The sequence below is a fragment of the Pelecanus crispus genome, chromosome 2 (assembly GCF_030463565.1).
Source record: "Pelecanus crispus isolate bPelCri1 chromosome 2, bPelCri1.pri, whole genome shotgun sequence".
Classification (NCBI taxonomy): Eukaryota; Metazoa; Chordata; class Aves; order Pelecaniformes; family Pelecanidae; genus Pelecanus; species Pelecanus crispus.
In genome coordinates, this window is record NC_134644.1 from 20,638,068 (window position 1) to 20,658,309 (window position 20,242).

Sequence of the window (20,242 nt, forward strand, 5' to 3'; positions counted from 1 at the left end):
ATAAAGTTCACAATGGTCAATGTGCGGTGGGAATCGTTGCATTTGGGTGTCACATTATATGCAGTATTCTCTGAAACATGCCATGATGTGGGGAAAACATTTCTTGACCTGACAATAATCTACCTGGAATGCACGAACTCTCCTCAAATTACTCTCCAGTGACGAGCAAACCATTTGTATTTTCAACTTAACAGTACTTTTACCTTAAATAGGAAGTCTTGAGTTAGCCAGATGCTCGTAATAGTGAGGTCGGCTGAACATAGGGAAAAGAGGTTACTGAAGTAGATTAATGTGCATTGAACGAGAAAAACATCGAGCAGGGAGATTATTTGTGGAAGAACAGCTGACTGGTAGCAAATATGAGAAATGTATGAGACGCGTTCTGCCTCTCGGGCGACGGGACGCTCCAGTGGGACGGATCTGCTCCCCTAGGGGAGGTCTCCCAGAGTGAACAGGCCATCGGGGTTTGCTCCCCGGGCGGGCGGGCGGGCGGCCTGCTCGGAAACCGCTGGCGGCAGCAGCGCGCCGGGGGCCGCGCAGGGGCGGAGGCCGGCGGCGGGGCTGGCGGAGCGCGCTGGCAGGCAGGGCCGCTGGTGGGACGGGGCGGCCGCCGCTGCGGGAGCAGCCGGGGAAGGCGCGGCCGGGAGGCAGCGGAGCCGCCGCCCCACCGGGCCCCAGCTCCGGCGGCCGCCCCCGGGCCCGCCGTGGCGCGTCACTTCCTGCCGCCCGCGGGCGGAAGTGCCGCCGTCCTCGCGGCTCGCAGCGGCGCCGCGTCAGGGCCGTGCGGGCGGGGCGCGGTTGCCATGGTTCCGCGGGCGGCGTCCCGCAGCGGCCGCGGCGGAGGGCGGGCCCGGCCGGCCCTGAGCGCCCCGCCGGCGGGGGCTGCCGGCCGCGGGCCTGGGCCTTCCGCCTGGCCCCGCGGACGCTGGAGCGGCTGGCGCCGCCGCGCTGCCCGGAGGAGCCGAGCCCGAGCGCCGGTGAGGGGCGGGGGCGGGGCGCGGGGGCGCGGCGGGCGGCGGGGCCCGGGGCCTGACCTGGCGTCCCGCTGCGCCGCTTGCAGCCCTCGGCGGCGGCGGGTCGCTGTCCGAGCCCCGGCGTGTACGGGCGCACTGGCTGGCTGTGGAGAGCCCGCCTGTTGCCACAGCTGCAGGGGCCGAGGGCGGTTCCCGGTCGGTCTCGAGGGACACCAGTCGTTGTTAACGGGGCTCCGTTTCACGGTGCTTTCGACCGTGAAACCGGACGCGTCCTAAATTTTGCTCCTGGAGCGGTTATACGCTGAGCTTTCACCTGCATACCTGCCTTACCTATTTAACAACGCTCCCTGTATTTCACTGCTGTTCCAGGGACTGACAAGACTGTATCTTGTATACACTTCTCTCTTCTGTTTTGGAAGAATCTGCTTGTACTTTTGACTGAAAGTAATCTATTTGTGCACTAAATTAAGGTTCACATAGCCCATGGTAATTCAGACTTTTGGCTGCGCTGTGCATCTTACAGGGCAGCCTTACCGCTGGGATCACAACTGCTTCAGTGAGGAGTTTCCCATAGAATCACAGAATGCTTTGGGTCGGAAGGGACCTTTAAAGGTCATCTAGCCCAACCCCCCTGCAGTGAGCAGGGACATCTTCAATTAGATCAGGTTGCTCAGAGCCCCGTCCAACCTGACCTTGAAGGTTTCCAGGGATGGGGTACCTACCACTGCTCTGGACAACCTGTTCCAGTGTTTCACCACCCTCATTGTAGAAAATTTCTTCCTTATATCTAGTCTAAATCTACCCTCTTTTAGTTTAAGACCTTTACACCTTGTCCTGTCACAACAGGCCCTGCTAAAAAGTTTGTCCCCATCTCTTATAAGTCCACTTCCAGCAGGAAGGCTGCTATAAGGTCTCCCCCGGAGCCTTCTCTTCTCCAGGCTGAATAACCCCAACTCTCTCAGCCTGTCTTCACAGGAGAGGTGCTCCAGCCCTCAGATCATTTTTGTGGTCCTCCTCTGGACCGGCTCCAACAGGTCCATGTCTCTCCCGTGCTGAGGACCCCGGAGGTGGACTCAGGACTCCAGCTGGGGTTTTATGAGAGCGGAGGAGAGGGGCAGCATCACCTCCCTCGACCTGCTGGCCACGCTTCTTTTGATGCAGCCCAGGATATGGTTGGCCTTCTGGGCTGCGAGCACTTGGAATGTATCTGAATGTTCACAAAATGAAGAGGTCCTTGGAACACCTCCGATTGAATGCTATTAAAATTTTAAACCTATATGCCCAGTTGGGATGACCTGTTAATTAAGTAGACCTGGGCAAGAATTTTCTGACACCATCCATTTTTAACAGAAAGGAATTTTGACAGAGTCAAAATATTATGTTTTTAACAATCCAATGTTCTAATTTTTTATTAAAAATGTAACAATGTTAAGTGACTTTTAGACTATGTTAATAGTATCAAAATATTCAAATTTATCAGTGAGACAGAAAATCCAGCTCCGAATATACAGTCCAGGATTTCTGGACTGATATATTTCTCTGCAGAACACTGAAAATAATCTATTTACTGACAGAACACATTCACTTCTTCAGCATTTTCTTTTACGTTCTTTAGCTAATGTTTAGTGTTGTTTAACTTTTTGTTATTTGAATAAAAAAAACTTGTCTTCATGAAACAAACGTAGAAACAAACTGTTAAAGTGTTAATTACACACTTTCAAATTCCCTTTTATCTTAAAAAAGTCAGACAAGTGAAATGATAAAAAAAAATAGGCACTTTGCCTCTGAATTTCCATGCCTCTGAATTTCCATTATTAACAGAAGATCAAATAACTTGATTAAATCAAGTATTGTAATATTGCAAGTGGTCTTTTTTCAATTCTGTCTGGTTTTGTAGGCCTTGCATTTCAGATGACTTAAAAATAGGATATTACAGCACAGATCATGCTATGCAAACAGATATCAAAGAAATACCAGAATTAAAGGAGCTAGCTATTGCTATGCAAGCTTTAATCAAGCGAAATTAGGAAAGTATCCTAACAGTCTTCCTCTTGCTATAGAATGTGCACTTTTGTCACTGTCCTCTCTGTTTTGTGTAATTCTTAAGGAATCTGTTTTGGCTTTTCTTCTGTCTTCATATGCATATTTCAGCTAAATTATATAAATTTCTGTTTTCAAAGTAGAATAATATACAAGTATTGATAGATGAATTAGAGATGGGATTACTTGGCTATCTGAATCTGAGAAAGTTACGTTGGCATTGACATTACTTAATGTACAAAAAAAGATAAACGCTAGTGAAAATTCTTAAGGTTTAAACCTATCTAATAGTGGCTAAGAGTCTGGAAATAAATGTGGGCCTGTCAGTTCCATTGATACTTGCCTGATATGAGTTATGAGTATGGCTAAGGAGACCTCACACATCTCATAAAGGAGATTAAAGAAAATAGCGCAGTGCTTCTGCAAATCACAAACAAAAGCAAATTAGAAAGAAGATCCAAATCGTATTATCTAGTCTTGCACAATTATATGTGTAGCTAAAGCAGTGTCTCACTGAAATTTAATGCCTAGACTTGGGAGGGAGGGTGCAGTCCATGAGGAGGCACGGTGCAGTCTGCTTAACGTAAGTGCCTTAGCAGTTTGTGATGGAAGACGGGTGCCTCTAGAGACCTGCAGAGGGAGATCTGTTCCATCAAAATGAGGTGTTTCTATCTGTGCCTTTACTGTGTGAGAAAAGGAAGGTGCTTCAGGATATAAAATAATTACATGCACAAAAAAGTTAATTTCCTAGGGAAAAAGAAACTTTTTAGTTCTTAGATGGTATATCTAGAGATAAGAACTAAAATGAAATTATTTTGGTACTATTTTTAGAAGCAATATCTCATTCTGCCTCACATCCCTGAAAGACTTCAGAGTATTTTGCTCATCTGAGCCAGTGGCAAGCAGAATGCATTTCCTTTAACACTTCCTCTGTCACTTCTTGCTAAAATGCAGATATTTTTATTCTTTTCACCATAAAATACTTTGCAGAGTGTTGAATTAGGATTTATAAACAAGTTTTGACCACTTTCTGGACTTACATTTTGATATCTGTATTGATAGGTATGTGTAGGTGTCTTTTGCAGAATCTGACTAGTTACCATCTGGCAGATACTTGAGTGTTCCTAAATTAGTTATTTTTTTGAGAAAGCTAAATATCTTTCCTGCATAAATATTCTCTGCCTGTCAAATATTGAATCCAAACTTCTTTAAAATATGCAATACTGAAGGTTTGGAGGGGGAGTTTTTAGTTTAACAGAGAACACTCTGTACATCTGGATACCAATATATTTGTATTGAGGGTCAGTTATCATTATGCTTTCCTTGCCTGGGACTACTGAAATACATGCTTCATATTGTCTATTCAGATCTTCCATTGAGTTACAGTTTTCTTAATGTCAGTTTTAGGTTTTTACCATCCACAGGAGTGATACAATGGAGTGGTGCTTACAACAAACATTACAAAGATGTCATTGATACTTCTGACATGGCAATATATGTTCATTTGGCACATTTTTATAATTTATGTTTTGTTCTGCAGAAGTAATTACAGTTTTCTTCATATTATTACTTTTTAATTTCATTAGAGAACATTATGGTGCAATATTTCTTATTTTCATTATAGAAGGATCCCCAAGACTTTATTTAACAGTCTGCCCTGGTTTCAGCTGGGATAGAGTTAATTTTCTTCCTAGCAGCAGGCATAGTGCTGTGTTTTGGATTTAGTAGGAGAAGAATGTTGATAACACACTGATGTTTTAGTTGTTGCTGAGTACTGCTTATGCTAGTCAAGGACTTTTCAGCTTCCCATGCTCTGCCAGGCGCACAAGAAACTGGGAGGGGGCACAGCCAGAATAGTTGATCCAAACTGACCAAAGGGCTACTCCATACCATATGATGTCATGCTCAGTATAGAAACTGGGGTGGTTGGCCAGGGAGCAGCGATCGCTGCTCGGGAACTGTCTGGGTATCGGTCGGCGGGTGGTGAGCAATTGCATTGTGCATCACTTGCTTTGTATATTATTATTATTATTATTATTATCATTATTATACTGTTACTATTATCATTACTATTTTACTTTATTTCAATTATTAAACTGTTCTTATCTCAACCCAGGAGTTTTTCTCACTCTTACTCCTCCAAATCTCTCCCCCATCCCATTGGGGTAGGGGGAGTGAGCGAGCGGCTGCGTGGTGCTTAGTTGCTGGCTGGGGCTAAACCACGACACAGTCAAATTTGGTTTTTGGGGTGAGAATCAGCTCACAGATTAAGAAACCTAAATTTAGGTGTCTCATGGGGGTATCTTTGTCTGACCAGGGCATCTAAACTTCCCATATAGTCAGTGCAGGTCTGTCTTTGTAGTCAGTGGAGATGTCTAAAGATATGCTACTTGGCCTCTGTCTCTGGTTTCAGAAAGGGACAGGTTTCTTTTAGCCCTGTGTCATGTCTGCCAGCCTTGCATAAGATGTCTTTCAAACCTCATTTCTTCTGACACTAAACCATGTGTGCATGAGCAACTGAGTCAAGTTCCATTGACTTCGTTGCCTGTAACAGAAGCTTACTCACCTAGTTCTTATGTTGACACCTAAATTTAGGCGGTTTACTCTGCAGATGGAAACTCCTGCTGACAGCCTAAGATGTCCAAAGCATGGATGTGAAGCTGTGAGCTCTGACAGGTGTAGAGACCCGTGCCCAAGTGACTGTTGTAGACCAAAGAGGATACCACAGGGCATAGAAATGCATTAGATGCTTGTGTTTAGGTGAATTAATCTAGTCATCAGCATCTTGAACATAGTAATGTAACAGTCATATTTTTCTTTTGACTAGCTTACTTTGTATATAAAAATAAATAATACAAAGATTTGGATTTTTAGCTTGTTCACTCCCTCCAGCAAGATTTGTTCATCTACAAAAGCATCATTCACGCACAATATGAAGAAAAAATTTAAGACCAGGCTTCAAATCTTTGTAAATACATAAATGATTGGCTGACAGACATTGAGTTTTTACATAAATGGGTAAAGAGAAAAATTCTTGTTCGCTTACATGTTAATCTTCACTAGATGCCAGTTCTCATTCATATACCCTCTTTGTGCAGATTGATACAATATTTTACTTAATGAACAGTAATCCACAGAAGTATTGAAAATAAGGAAATAAAGAAAAGTGCTAATATAGATTTAAAAGTGACTGTCTAAGGTCTCTTTTGCAAATTTGCAATTAACAGAACATGGATTGCATTGTACTTGGCATATTAACAACCATATCTAGGAAAACTTCTTAAACAGTAGTGTGGTTATTTCTCGTAAAATACTTTATAACAATATTTTTATAGGCAAGAAACACAGCATGCTTCCTGTGTGTATAAATTATTTACAGTTCTTTTCCCATGTATTTCTTGAAAATATATAGTCAATGATCTTTAGGTACTAGCTCACAGCCCATGCCAGCATTAACGCTCCTAGGCAGTCATGTTGCAACTAGTGAGCACTCACTACAAGGGAGAAACTTGCATAAGGCCTCAGTTTCAAGCTTCCAATATGAACATTAAAAAAAAACCAAAAAATAGATGCAGAAAAAAAAAAGTGGTAGAAAAGGAACATGAGCTTACTATTTTTTTAAAGTTCAAGAGCTTGAATAGCATTTAATTTTCTTAAATGAAAAAGAAGACTATATAAAAGCTGTATGGTTTGGTTTGGTTTTGTAATTGCTTGTGTCCTTTTGTTGCACATCAAAGTTCTCAGTAATTTGTTACAAACTGAATTGCAGAAGGAGGTCCAAATTCGACAAAGCTACCAACAACAGTTATGTGATGCACTGGCTGTTCTCAGAGCAAATATTGAGGTGGGTTTTAATCATTAATGTGGTAGTAGACTGCTGGTCTGAGTATTAGTACATCATAAACTAATTGCAGAGAATAGCTTTGCACTTCAAAACCTGGAGAAGAGTGTATCTGAATTTTTCATGAAGACCAAGCATTTAAACTGTATCAAATAGAAACAAACTAATCAACACAAAGATACAATTGTTTTTACAAGTATTGTTTTTACCCCCCCTTATGCAGTTTAGCATACTCGAGTATAATTTTAGATTAGTAACATCATAGTTACTACAACATGAATGAGGTATGTTAGTAGATACCAGTGGAAGAAAGCAAAAATCACAGTTTTTCATTTCTTGACTAGTGAAAAGCAATTGACCACGAAATACTCAAGCAGTGTAGGATTAGACCCAAATATGCAGTCAGGCCTTACTTTTCCGTGTTATTGAGGGTAGTCAAATCAAATGAAGGGATGAGCATGCTTTAATTTACAGCAAGTGAACTTACTTTAATTGACAGTCTGTGATTGGGTCTGGTAGGAGGCAGAAACATAGTAATAACATAAAATGCTGTTTGGTTCAATGAAAAATGAAAGTGTCTTGATAAATTGGGTAATTGAACTCTTAAGGGACCAGAGAATGGTGACCAATCGTGGGCACTCCAGGTGGCTTTCTACTGCCCTCTGGGGACTGTGCCACAAACTTTCTCATTAACAGATTTCAGAATGTAATTGGAACAGTAAAAATAATCCAAATTAGAAAGTATGGAACTTAAATTTCATCTTTCTTCCCCCACATACAAATGCAGCATGCAAGTTTGTACTTCTTGACAAAAAAAAAAGATTATGTTTAAAAAAAAAAAAAAAGAAAAAAAACCTACTTGCATGGATAGTTGTTGAAAAGTAGTGGGTAAAAATATTTATAATTATTCTACTCTTGTTTATACATAGCACGGTCAAGTGGAGATACATAGTGGGAAGTGTGTACAGTATGTTAGCAGCATCTGCTGTATAATACAGTATATAGAAAATCATAAAGAATCCTGGAAGGAGAAAAGAATGTGTTTTTTACAGAATGGATGATCTCCTAGACACGCGAAGGGACAGGAGAACAGGTGCAGTTGTGAATAAGTTCAGACCAGCATTAATCATGTGGATGTTTCAGAGAATAGGATAGAGAAATGTGAAGCAGAGGAGAAAAGTTCACAGAAAAGATATGAGGAACTGTGAGACTGAGGAATTTTAAAAAGATGTGAGAGGAAATCAGAATGCTGAAAACACTGAACAAGTGACAAAAGATGATACGCGTTTCAAAGAATGTGGCATAGCTTAAAGTGAGTGATTAGAAGGCAAAGCTAGGCTTTAGCAGTGAAGGAAAGGGTAGCCTTTATAAAGAAAAAAATGTACAAGATTTATTAAGACTTCACAGAGAGTAAAGATGTTAATCTTTTACTTTTGTTATTCTTCATTCCTGAATAACGATATGTAGCACCATCACTTGAAGAAAGACATTCTGCTCCAAAACCAAGTGTAAAATAGGGGTTTTTTTTTCATGAGAATTGTGGAAATCTTCCTAGCAATGACTTTAACATTTTAAGCAGGGTAGGTTTAAGAGTGCTGTAGACTATGGAGACTATTTGAAGAAAAACTGTGTTCCCTTTTAAAATTAGATAGTGAAACACTTCTTTGGGGAAATAGTCACTCCTCAGAGAAATGGAGAGAGTGGTATTTGTCTCCTGTAACTCTTCATCAGTAATGTAGACATGCTTATGATGCAGCTGTGCTGACCTTGCTTTCTTGATAGTCAAATCAGAGAAATAGGTATTTTTTAGGACACAGTTCATCTGATCAATTTTAGATACCTACTTAAGGGTGAATTGAGGCATCCTCTGGACTTGTCTGACTTTGAACTAAATCTCCACAGACTTTAAACTCAATCTCCACAGACTATTAAAAAAGCGAAGTGTGAATAGCTAAAATGTGTCTACATACAATCAAGTAACTGCTGCACAGACCATCTAGAATAATGCAAACTCCATTTTGTGTGTGAAAAGTTTTCTTTCTCAAATCCAGCTCATGTAATTGTTCCATGGTAAAAAATGCATATGAATTCCATGGAGTGTATAGTAGCAGTATTCTCACCGGGGGATTGCAGGCTCAGGTTCCCTCTGATTTGCTTTCTCTTTGGAAGATCTTGAATTACTCTTGGATTCTGCTGGTCCAGCTTCAGCAACCAGGTAGAGATTCGCCCCGTCCCAGGCATGTGTGTAGCTTTGTAGGTAGGGTGCTCTGAGAAAGGAGAACTGAGTTTGACTCCATGTGGCTGAGGAAATAATTGAACCCTACTTCTTTCACTTCCTCAGCGAGTGCTACAAATGTTAAAGTATTACACAAGAGAGAGTAATTTCTGCTGATATGAATGTTTTTAAAAAGTTGACACCTAATTTAGTCACCTAACCTTGGAAAATAACTTAAACTAGGTATCTAAGTACTCCTGAAGTAAGATCTCAAACACACTTTTGAGCTTAGTGTTTCCCAATGGCCAACTGTTTGCAGTACACCACCTTGGAGAGACATTTCTGTATAATGGGAAGCTCTACATGTTGTTTTTCTTTGGAAGTCTTATTTTTATTTTTTGACTACGTGAGAAGTAAATCATCCATTTTAGGGTGCTCTTTTGTTATCCTTTGATGCAATTTAAACACTTTGCTTGTGCAGTCAAGAAGATGCAAAAATAAATGTCAGTAATGCAAAGTTAACATTTTAATAGTTTATTTTGTTATTCTGTACTTATGCTGCATTTTCTCCTTATTTTATTTCTTACATGTTTTAAATACATTCTTTGAAAGTTTTAAAATATATAGGATATGCAATTTTTTTTTCAGATTTCCTTTTTCTTTGCTGTGTGTTTGAATTCTCTAGTATTATAGATAACGTATTAGATATAACACACTTTTTGTTTAAGTATGTGAAATGTCAGATACAGATACTTTATTTTTGATACTAGAACAGAACTCTTGAATGTAAAATGTGCATTATGATGTGTTCAAATTACAAAAAATATTATATAGCTTTCATAAAGGGTTATGTGGTTTACACAAGAGTCTCACTGAAGAATCTTTTCTTGTAATAGAAGTATTACAACATAAATGGAGAAGACACAGAATGTTCACCAGGGAAACTTTTGAAGCTTTTATATAACAAGCTACAGGAGAAAGAGTCCATAATTGAAGATCTGGAGAGAAAATTGCAAGAATACCAAGAAAAAGAAAGGGCTAAAATGGTATGTTTTTGTAAATGATCATAAACTCATTATCCAAATGTGGAAATCCTTAAACATATTCAATGAAGTGTATTTCTAGTGCCATTGTTTTTATAGGAAACATTAGGTTGGGAAGGTACTAGAGCACTGTTTGGGATTACCCTGTGCTATTGTAAGTATTTTGACTAAAACAATTTATAGTACTCTACTAATGTCACACAAATTTATATCAGTGATAGTCTGACCAAGAGTTGGTAGTCGTACTGCCTTTTTTTGATCTATTTTTTTAATAAAATAAAATTAAAACACTTTATAAAGTATTTTTGTAAAAACTTAACAAAAAAAATCCAAAAAATCAACTCAAAGTTTTATAAAACTTTTATAAAATATTTTTACCCCATGCATGAACATCTCAGTTACAGAAAAGTCCACCTCTGTTCTACTGCTACTTACAGAAGTAGTTACATCTTCTCATGTGTCTTCTTGTTCCTACTGTCTCTAAATAACTTCTAAAATAAATATTTTTTTTATTTCTTCAGAATTGTGTTGTTAATCATTTAAATCAGCATTTTGAGTATGCAATGAAGATGTATCTTCATTTAAAATATAAAAATAGCATACAAGATTCCTCATGTTTGATTTTTCTTAACTCCTGCAACAGAAGTTCATGGACTATGTCAGCTACATGGGTACAACCATTAATAGACATGAGAAGCCCTTTTCAGTTATGAATCTTTTTACCACTCAAATGCAGACATAAGTAACTAGTTATAATGGCTAAGAACTGTCCTACTTAGTCTGTAGTCTTCAAATGGACGTGATTCAGTCTCATATGTCCATACATCATCTTTGTATCCCTTCTGTAACATAAGCATGTCCTTCTCCTACCCAAATTAAGTATACTCATCTGCAGTTCACTGAAGCGTGAGAAATCTGTAACTTCACATATGCTTGAGGCTGATAAAAAGCAGTCTCAGGCTCTAAGGCTTCTAGCTAAGCCTGACGCTGGATTGCTTTTTCATCTCTGCTCTCTGTGATGCATCATTGAGATGTATAGTACTAATGGGATCTGAAAATGCCGCCTAACTGTGCTGGCAGCCACATAAGGTTGACAGTATGGCCTGTAAAGGAGAAATACAGGGTCTACGGTGTACCCTCTGAGGAAACTAGGTATCTCTCCCCAGCTGGAATTCATAGCTATGCAACCTGTTCTAGAACTGGATCATTAAGCCAGGTCAGTCATTCCTGTGTACAGAAGGAAGTGATAGTAATTCCATCTTGCAACAGACTGTTAGCTACAACATTCAACAGAGGTACAGCTTATTTCTCTTTTGCTTCATTTGGGTAAGCCCCAGTGAGGCTGTTTTACTTTATGAAAATACGTACATTTAAATGTTCTCTGTAATGAGGGCTGCAATCCAGGCTCCCATGTGAATATACTAAGAGGCTGTCACTGCATTCTTTATGGCTCAAATTTCTTCTCCAAAAGAGGAGGAGGCTGGATGTGAACAAGGATTTTCATTATCACAGTAGGCTGTGGAATTATAGGGATACAGGATCACCTCACTACCTTTTAAAAGTTCTGATTTGATGGGAGTAGTTTTAGAATGCCTACCTGGATCAGAAAGCAGCTTGTAAAGAAATGTTTGTAACTTCCACTGGAAATTAGATGTTAAACCTTTCATTGCTATTAGGGTTCAAAATAGTTTGGCAGCATTACTTAAACTGTCTTGCAGCTTTTAGTACTACAAGTTCAGGTAGCTGTAGGTTTTAGTGCCTGTAATGCAGAACTCTTACAGTGCATCATCAGGGGTTTTGATGCAGATTTTGGACTCTGCCTCTTAACCAAATGGCATGTGTATACCCACTGTAATGGCTGTGAAATCCACTGTAAAGGCACCCAAGCTGTCAGGTGGTGGTCATTCTGGAGACAGATACAGTATACTGATATATATGCACGCGTTCTATCTAAAACATTGAGTTCTACCTTAAAAAAAAAGTCATACTTGTAGATTCTCACTAATAACATAAATTGAGAAGGTAAATAGTATTCCAACTTTTTATGTTACAAACAAATTATGTTAGTTTGAAATGGCAGAGGATGTGGCCATAAGCAAAATGTTAATTGACTATATGCTAATCATAGGATTTAAGCAAGGGGGAGGGGAAAAGGGCATAGTCATACTCCTGTCAAGAAATGTGTTTTAAGGGATATTATTGAAATCTGTTAGAACCGTATCTGTAAAGTTGAAATCTTTGACTAAAACAGCTTTATAGGAAAGATGAAGTAGTTAAAAAAAAACTTTAAAAATGAGAGTAGTGGTATTAAATATCAAAGAACAATTTGGTTTTTAAGTTGTTGGTAACTATACATTAAGACTCTTGCAATCCTGAACTTGTGGTGGCATAACTGTCTACTGAGGTTCTATTACAAGCGGCAAACTGGAGAAGAGGATGAGTAACTCGAAGCACTCCTTCATATCATGTGAAAATGCAGGTGGTATGTCAGAAATTTGTCTTCCTCAAATATGAGAATTTTCTATCAAAACTTTTCAAATTAGCGTAACCAAATGCAGCTTTCAACCTCCTGATTTAATGATTATAGTGGTTTTCTAAGGAATGAATGGAACGGAATAGAATAGAATAGAATAGAATAGAATAGAATAGAATAGAATAGAATAGAATAGAATAGAATAGAATAGAATATTTTCATTTGGAAAGGGCCTACAACAATCATCTAGTCCAACTGCCTGACCACTTCGGGGCTGACCAAGAATTAAAGCATGTTATTAAGGACATTGTCCAAATGCCTCTTAAACACTGGCAGGCTTGGGGCATCAACCACCTCTCTAGGAAGCCTGGTCCAGTGTTTGACCACCCTCTTGGTAAAGAAATGCTTCCTCATGTCCAGTCTAAACCTCCCCTGGCGCAGCTTTGAACCATTCCCACACATCTGGTCACTGGATCCCAGGGAGACAAGCTCAGCACCTCCCTCTCCACTTCCCCTCCTCAGGCAGCTGTAGAGAGCAATGAGGTTGCCCCTCAGCCTCCTTTTCTCCAAACTAGACGAACACAAAGACCTCAGCCACTCTTCATAGGACATTTCCTCCAGCCCTTTCACCGGCTTTGCTGCCCTTCTCTGGATGCATTCAGGGACCTTCACATCCTTCTTAAATTGTGGGGCCCAGAACTGCACACAGTACTCGAGGTGAGGCCAAGGTGAATGATAAGTTAATAACTTCTGCCGTAAGTATATGAACACATTCTTGCATGCAAGTGGGTTTGTATGCACATACATGCAATATTGCAAAAGCTTGATTTACATCGGTGAGGGAAACTGACTGAAGCTTAAAATCTGAACACAATAATATGAACAAAAAAGCTGAAATCTCTTAGAAAAAAAGTATTATGTGACCAAAAGGCCGTAGTCTCATAATCAAGGAAGAGGACAGCATTTACTAAAGCGCTATTTTTGTTCCATGGCAAGATGACATTAGCAATTATAATAGAAATTAAAGCAACGTATAACAAATGTGGGAAAAGGGGAAAAAACATGGCAATTAATATAATTAGAAGTTTTTGAAGTCTATAAAATGGACAATGTATTAAGGAAAGAACTATAAATAGCACCATTAAGGACAAAATAATCTTAATGTACTGGGAGCAAAGGAAGTGGCTGCAATTGTATGAGCTTACTGTTAGGTGAAAATTACAGACTCAAGAATAATGTGAAAATCCTGGGGGCAATTTAAAAAAGGATGTCCTGTATATAGGAGGAGGCAGAACAAGGTGCTTGTATCTCAGGTTAACAATTACTTTCTGATTTATTAACCTCCAGAAAGGATTTTAAATGTTTATGGAGATTTCCTCTAGATGAGGAAACCCAAATAGCTTAGATCCAGGGCCCCCCCAGAGACTGCTGCCCTGTTTATGTTAGATATGTTAACATAATGGAAAACTTAATATGGGTTTTCCTAATCAGCATGAAAGGCTTTATACAAAGTAGATATCATCTTCCAACAAAGCTGATTTCATTATTTCAGTAGAATACCAGTTTGGTTGAGTGGTACCTGTGAAGACAAGACTTTTGCAAGGTGTTTGATTTAGTAGCCCTGTTTAAAATATAGTATTCAATATGCTACGGCAAGGTATGTCATGCCTTAAAATTTAGTTTTGTGATCTTCCACTAAGGGGTGGGAAGCTCCTAGAAGTCTGTAGTTTCAGACCTCAGGTAGAGGTAGGCAAACATGGATGAGGCCCTTTGCCTACAGGGCAAAACCAGGCAGCACAGCAGTGAAGTTTCTTCTTCAGTTCGAGAACTTCAGTCAAAGTTACATTAATTACATGGATGCTGGAATCTGTAGGGTAAATATCTACTGTTGCCATTTGTCCTTCTAACTCCAAAAAGATGGGATGCTGTCCAGGTCCTGCGCTTTGCATAATTTATGAACCAGATAAGGATATTTTCTCAGGGCAAAGCTCCTGTTCAACAATGAAAGATTTAAAAAAAACACCTGTAAATGAGGAATCAACATTGTATAGGTCTTGTTTGTTTGTTTGTTTGTTGTTATTACAGAACTTTATTATTACAGAACTTTTTAATGAGAACTAATAAGAAATTTCTGTAATAATTAATAAAGGTTTCATATTATTCATTGGTGACCTGGAATTAAATTTAAACACTGCTGATTAAACTTGTAGGCAACACAGAATGATAGGTCCATTGAATGACTGGGTCCATTGAAACAAGTTATTAGTTACACCTCTAGACACAAGGAAGGCAGCCCGTAACTGCAAAATGGGAAACTATCTTCAGGAATTCAGTATCTACAAAAAAAAAAAAAAAAAGGGGGGGGGGGGGATGTTGGAGTACACTGCCAACTGAACACAGATTCATAGTTTACAACAGTTTTTAAAAGGGTTGATACAATACTTCAATGACGAGATAAGTGTAAGGTACAACAGTTTTTAAAAGGGTTGATACAATACTTCAATGATGAGATAAGTGTAAGGAGATATTTGATTTCTGGAATCTGTTGAGTACTAGTCCTAGTCTGCACAGTTAGGAAAGTGAACAAGAAAAAGTCAAAACATTTTTAAGAGCTAGAGAAAATGCTCTAAGTTGAAAATCTCAGTTTAAATCTGTTTATCAAATAGTTTGAGATTACTTGATTACAGAATCTGAATACCTTGCCAAAGAGAAGACTTAGGGATACTTGCCTAGGGTTTGGGATTTATACAGCATTCTCTTAAGAGGTACTGTACACAAAAACTTCAGTTTCTCTCTCCAGGTCACAGGAATTATTCTAACAACAGTTCACAAAAATTCCCTAATTGATCTTTGTCCCAGATATGTTTCTGAATGGATGAAAAAAGGGAAAGTAGAGAAGGCTGGCTGGAATAAACAATTAGTGTCAAACTGGCTGGCTAACCCTTCATCCTGAGGCTGCACTTCAAGGACTACTTCAGTATCTATGCAATCTTTAGCTGATCCATGCAGCAAAAGTTTGTCATCTTTGGCTGCTTCTCCAACAGTTCTGCATTTATACAAAATAGAAACAAGAAACATTTGCTGTTTGCCTCTGTCAAAGAGTTTGCAATTAAATGCCTGTTTTCCCTCCAAAGCTATGTCATCTTTAATCTTTTTTCCAGCCCAGACGTGCGTTGAAAAGGTAAATGGTGTTATCTGGGCCAGTAGCAGCTTGCTCGTCCCTTCCTGCCTGGTGTCTACATTTTGTTACATTTAAAAGATCTCCATAGATGACAAAATCAAATACAGTGGCTACAAGATGAAACTGCTATGAGAATGGTTGCTGATTAGAGCATATTGTCAGAGGAGTGATGGCATCTTCATCTCCTGAAATCTTCAAGACTGGAAGCCCTTATAGAATAGAGCCATCAGCTGAATTGAAGATATGGGTGTAGTAACAGGGTAACTGAAAAGTAAAGGCTTGTGTTCAGCCAGTGGCCATACCAGAGGTTCTCATGTTGAAGCTTAAATTGCGTTTCTTAGAAAAGTATAGATATAAACTGTAAAAGAATTAAAATTATAAACAGACAAATGTAACATATTATGAAAAATAACAATAAATACACATAAGTATCAAAATGATCATTTCCCTTGCAACTCACAACAGGTAATTTGTAAATGAATGTTTTTCATGACAACTTGTACAATTGCACCCTCTTGTGGTGTACATAATGCGGCCCTCTAATACCTATAGTAGCGCTTAGAAATGGAAATGTACATAATGATTTGGATGACAGATTTTTGAGAATTGATTTGTTTTCATGGCAAATTCCCAATAAATCAACAACAGTAACAACTTCCGTTTATAATTTTAACTAGAATGTGCTCAGACATTTTCTTCTTTTGTGTCATAGGAGAGCATCAGTAATTTGCATCATATTTCTTTGCAATTAGAGTGCAAAAATCATAGCTGTTATTCAAAAGGCCAATTGATTATTTTGAGTGTATGGTAAATACTGGAGGGTACCAAAAGGAAGTGCATACTTCTCAACTGCATCACAGCTATATTCTCTCACCTTTACCTATTTGGTTAGAATACTATGAGTATAGGTGGATGAATCTAGTTGAAGTTTGGTATATTCCAAAATTATGTATGCATATCTGTCTAGTATTATTAGAAAGCAATCGTAAGAGTCCACAATACATAACCTTAGCAAATATATAGTAGAAGGTATTAAGGCTAATATATGCATATTTTTTACTTAAAGCAATAAACCTGTTAGAATGAAGGCAACAAAACAGAAAAGGTGAGAAATATTGAAGGCTCCTATGTAAGATGTGTTCTAATTGCGTCCGAACTCCAGTCCTTTTTTCTTGCAACTTAAAAGTTCCCCAGTTTAAGCAAGCCAAACGCTACCGCTGTGGGCAGATGGTAGAGAGAACATTGCTACAAAACCTGCCACTCAAAGTGTAACAGATGACTGTAGCTACAGAAAATTGTCCCTTTGTTCATTTTGCTAATGAGTGTCCTCATTGCAGCAGGAGACTGAATAGTTAATTACTTGCAGTTCTTGGTTTTAGCAGATGGTGGAGCTAGAGCTAAAGGTTATCTGAGTCATGTGCAAAGTACCAGTTTGTGAACAAAATGTCTCGTGGTTTTTCTGTCCTTTCCTTAAAACAGTAAAAGATTATGACTACACTGATATTTGAGATACCATTTAAAACTTAGTCACAGGATTAATTAAAATCTTTTTGTTTATGTAAAGGGTCTTCTTTGAGCATCAGCTGTTGATGCTCAAATGCAGCCAGAGCAAAGGAACAAATACTTAAGCCTATTAAGAGCTGTAACAGTTACTTAAAAGGTCTTTTGAACTTCTAAGTTTGTTTTGCAGTGGTTTAGAGTTGACCACTGCCAGAGCAGAGTGTGAGCTAATTGTTTAAATATTGCATGTGCTGTTTTCCTAATGTGGCTGTTTTCCCTAGAGTCTGCCTACAGAGTTTGGTAAAAGTTTTCAGTAAAAACATGAAATCTAATAATTATCTCAGAAGAGTAATTTTAAATCTGTTACTGTGTGAAGACTGTTTAAAATCAAATACAGTTGAAGTAATTCATTAGAATGTATAAAAAATTTACATTATTAAAAGTAACATTGTTGTTATTCATACTTGGTCTTTATGTAAACTGCTGCTGTTTCTTCAGCGAAGGAAGGGGAACCACAAACTGAAATGAATTACTTTCCAAAGCACTTGACATTTTATTTACATGATTTCTTATAAAATCAGTGAAAACTTTGTGGCCAAAACTTTATGTATGTATGTACGTACGATCATTTGTTCTGGTAAATCGGAGATCAAAAATGTCTTTTTTGTGAAAAAACAAATAGTTGTAGACTAAATGTTGCCCATAAATATATTATAGTTTAATATATGCCATTTGAAAACCTTGGAATTTTATTTTCAAAGTCCTTTAACGTTTTTATTTTGAAGTAATTTCTTAAAAGAGTTCATATTTTTACCAAGCAAAGCAAATAATATCCTAAATTTTCTTTAGTAAGCGAAGCAACTGCTGTCTGAGTCTTCTCTTTTGTGTTAATATTTTAAATGGTTTCAGGAGTTAGTTAATATTCTGGTATTACTATAAAGATCTGTGCCAGCTCTGAAAGCTTTTCTATAATTTTAAAAGAAATATGTGGCAGTAAAATCTAGACAGCCATAAGACAATATATTCAAATGTTTTCAATAGCTTTGAAACCAACAAGAAAAAAAGAATAGCTGTCCCAATAAGCTTCAGTTGCATAAGAAGTCTTTTCCATAATGGACGTGGCAAGATTTAAACAAAGGACACGCATAATAAAAATGTAAATGAGTTTGCTTTACTAAAACTATAACTTTAAAGTCTTTTGTTGCATGTTATCCTGGAACCTTCTTACAAGGTAATCACTGTTTGCATAGAGATTTAAACCGTAGTCTTCAATAGCATTAAACCCCTGCACGGTCTATGTGTGACAGGCATGCAAAGCCATGTTAATGTTCAGAATATGAATTGCCTCTGGGTGGCTCCGACACCAAGTAGAAAACCAACTGTGTTGATATCAGAAGGCCTGATGGACTCCATGCGGCTCCCAGCCTGAAAACTTCACCGCTTTGACATGTGATGTGCTCCTCATGACACTGGCAGCACTGTCACTGCGAAATGGCACAAAGGCAACAAGCCCCCCTCCTTAGCCATGCACTTTGCAACCCCCTGGTGCTGCCTGTCCGCAGCCTCTCCTGCCTGCCTAGTTACGGACCGCGCTTCATAAACACGGGGGGAAGTGTGGGTGGATAGGCCCCAGCTGCCTTCCTGGACACAGCCTCCATAATAAATTGACCTGAATGATGAGGGCACACAAACAGTATGATATGCATTATTCCTGTCAATAAAATGTCCCCATGTGTTATGGTCTTTGTATATAATGTACTGCAGCCTTTCTTCTAGCGGGGACCTATTTAGAGTCTCGACTTTTTTCTATTCATATTATGACTCCATAATAGAATTCAGAAATTATATGATACTGTGTTGTATAATATTACACCAGTGCAGCGTATTTACATCCCTGACTCCTTACTTATAAATTCAAGGCATCGCAATCTTTCAGGTTGGCTTTGAAGATGATGACCATGAAAAAAAAAAAAAAAAGCTTGAAAAAGAGAATGAGGATTTCAAAGAAGAGTTTTTTAAACTGCACAATGAGATTTCTCATCTCGAAAATGCTCTGAAACGCTCTGAGAAAGAAAAGTATTTATTAGGTAAAACTTTAAACTGATGTTGCATCAAGATGATTAGTTTAAATGCAGCATGTCAGAAACATTACTAAAGTTGGAATTAACCGTCAACGCGCTTCGGAAGGATGGCAACATTTCTGAACTGTTGTCTTTTTCTGGTATTGAATGCTAATTTTGTATGTATTTGTAGAGAAATTCATACATATTTATTCTAATTTTAATGCATATATTTACATATTTTTAATATATGACAAAGGAATATTTGCTGTGGCTTTTGAGACTTCTAATATTGCCTAGCAATGTGGCTAGAGTTCATATTTTGTGACGGATACATGCAGTAAAGTTACTGAAATAGAAAACTGTCATATGTAGACAGCTATATTTTTAAATGATCGTCTACTATTTGATCTTAAGGAAACTGTATTAAAACCTACTCTCTCTCTCTCTCGAGTATTTTTTCAGCTTCTGCAAAATATTGGGATTTGCATTTCTTCATATAACTAGTTTGTGTTTCTGTGGAAGTTTCTAAGAGAAACAGTTTCTATCAAATAAGTCACCACTGCTTTTGAGACCTGTGCTTTATCACAGTTCTTAAAAGGAAGGTTTTTTCCTGATAAGTACAATGTACTGTCTTTACCTGCAGGTTACTTCTCATATATCGCCAGAGTGAAATATTTAATGGAGGACTAGAAACTACAGCAATAGAGTAGCTGTTTAGCTTTGTTATGTCCACGTAGATTAGACGCAGTATCACCTTCAGTAGTGGCAAGATGAATTTGACACGGACAATATTCCTGATTCCTGTTTATCATCTGATTCAATGGTGCTTCTTATCTTTTGGTAGTTTTGTATGACCAATAAAGAACCACCTGCTAAAACACTTTGCATTGGCTGTGACTAACAGCAAGGATG

The 20,242-nt window shown here is 38.5% G+C and overlaps 1 protein-coding gene across 1 annotated transcript; it reads left to right on the plus strand.

Annotated features, from left to right (window-relative positions):
* The first annotated feature begins 12 nt into the window (after positions 1-12).
* On the plus strand, positions 13-20,040 carry C2H10orf67 (chromosome 2 C10orf67 homolog). Its single transcript, XM_075728130.1, is given in 7 exon segments — positions 13-26; positions 2,872-3,016; positions 5,889-6,032; positions 6,784-6,858; positions 9,967-10,116; positions 19,204-19,343; positions 19,974-20,040. Coding segments are annotated over 7 exon segments (735 nt in total).
* Positions 20,041-20,242: the final 202 nt, after the last annotated feature.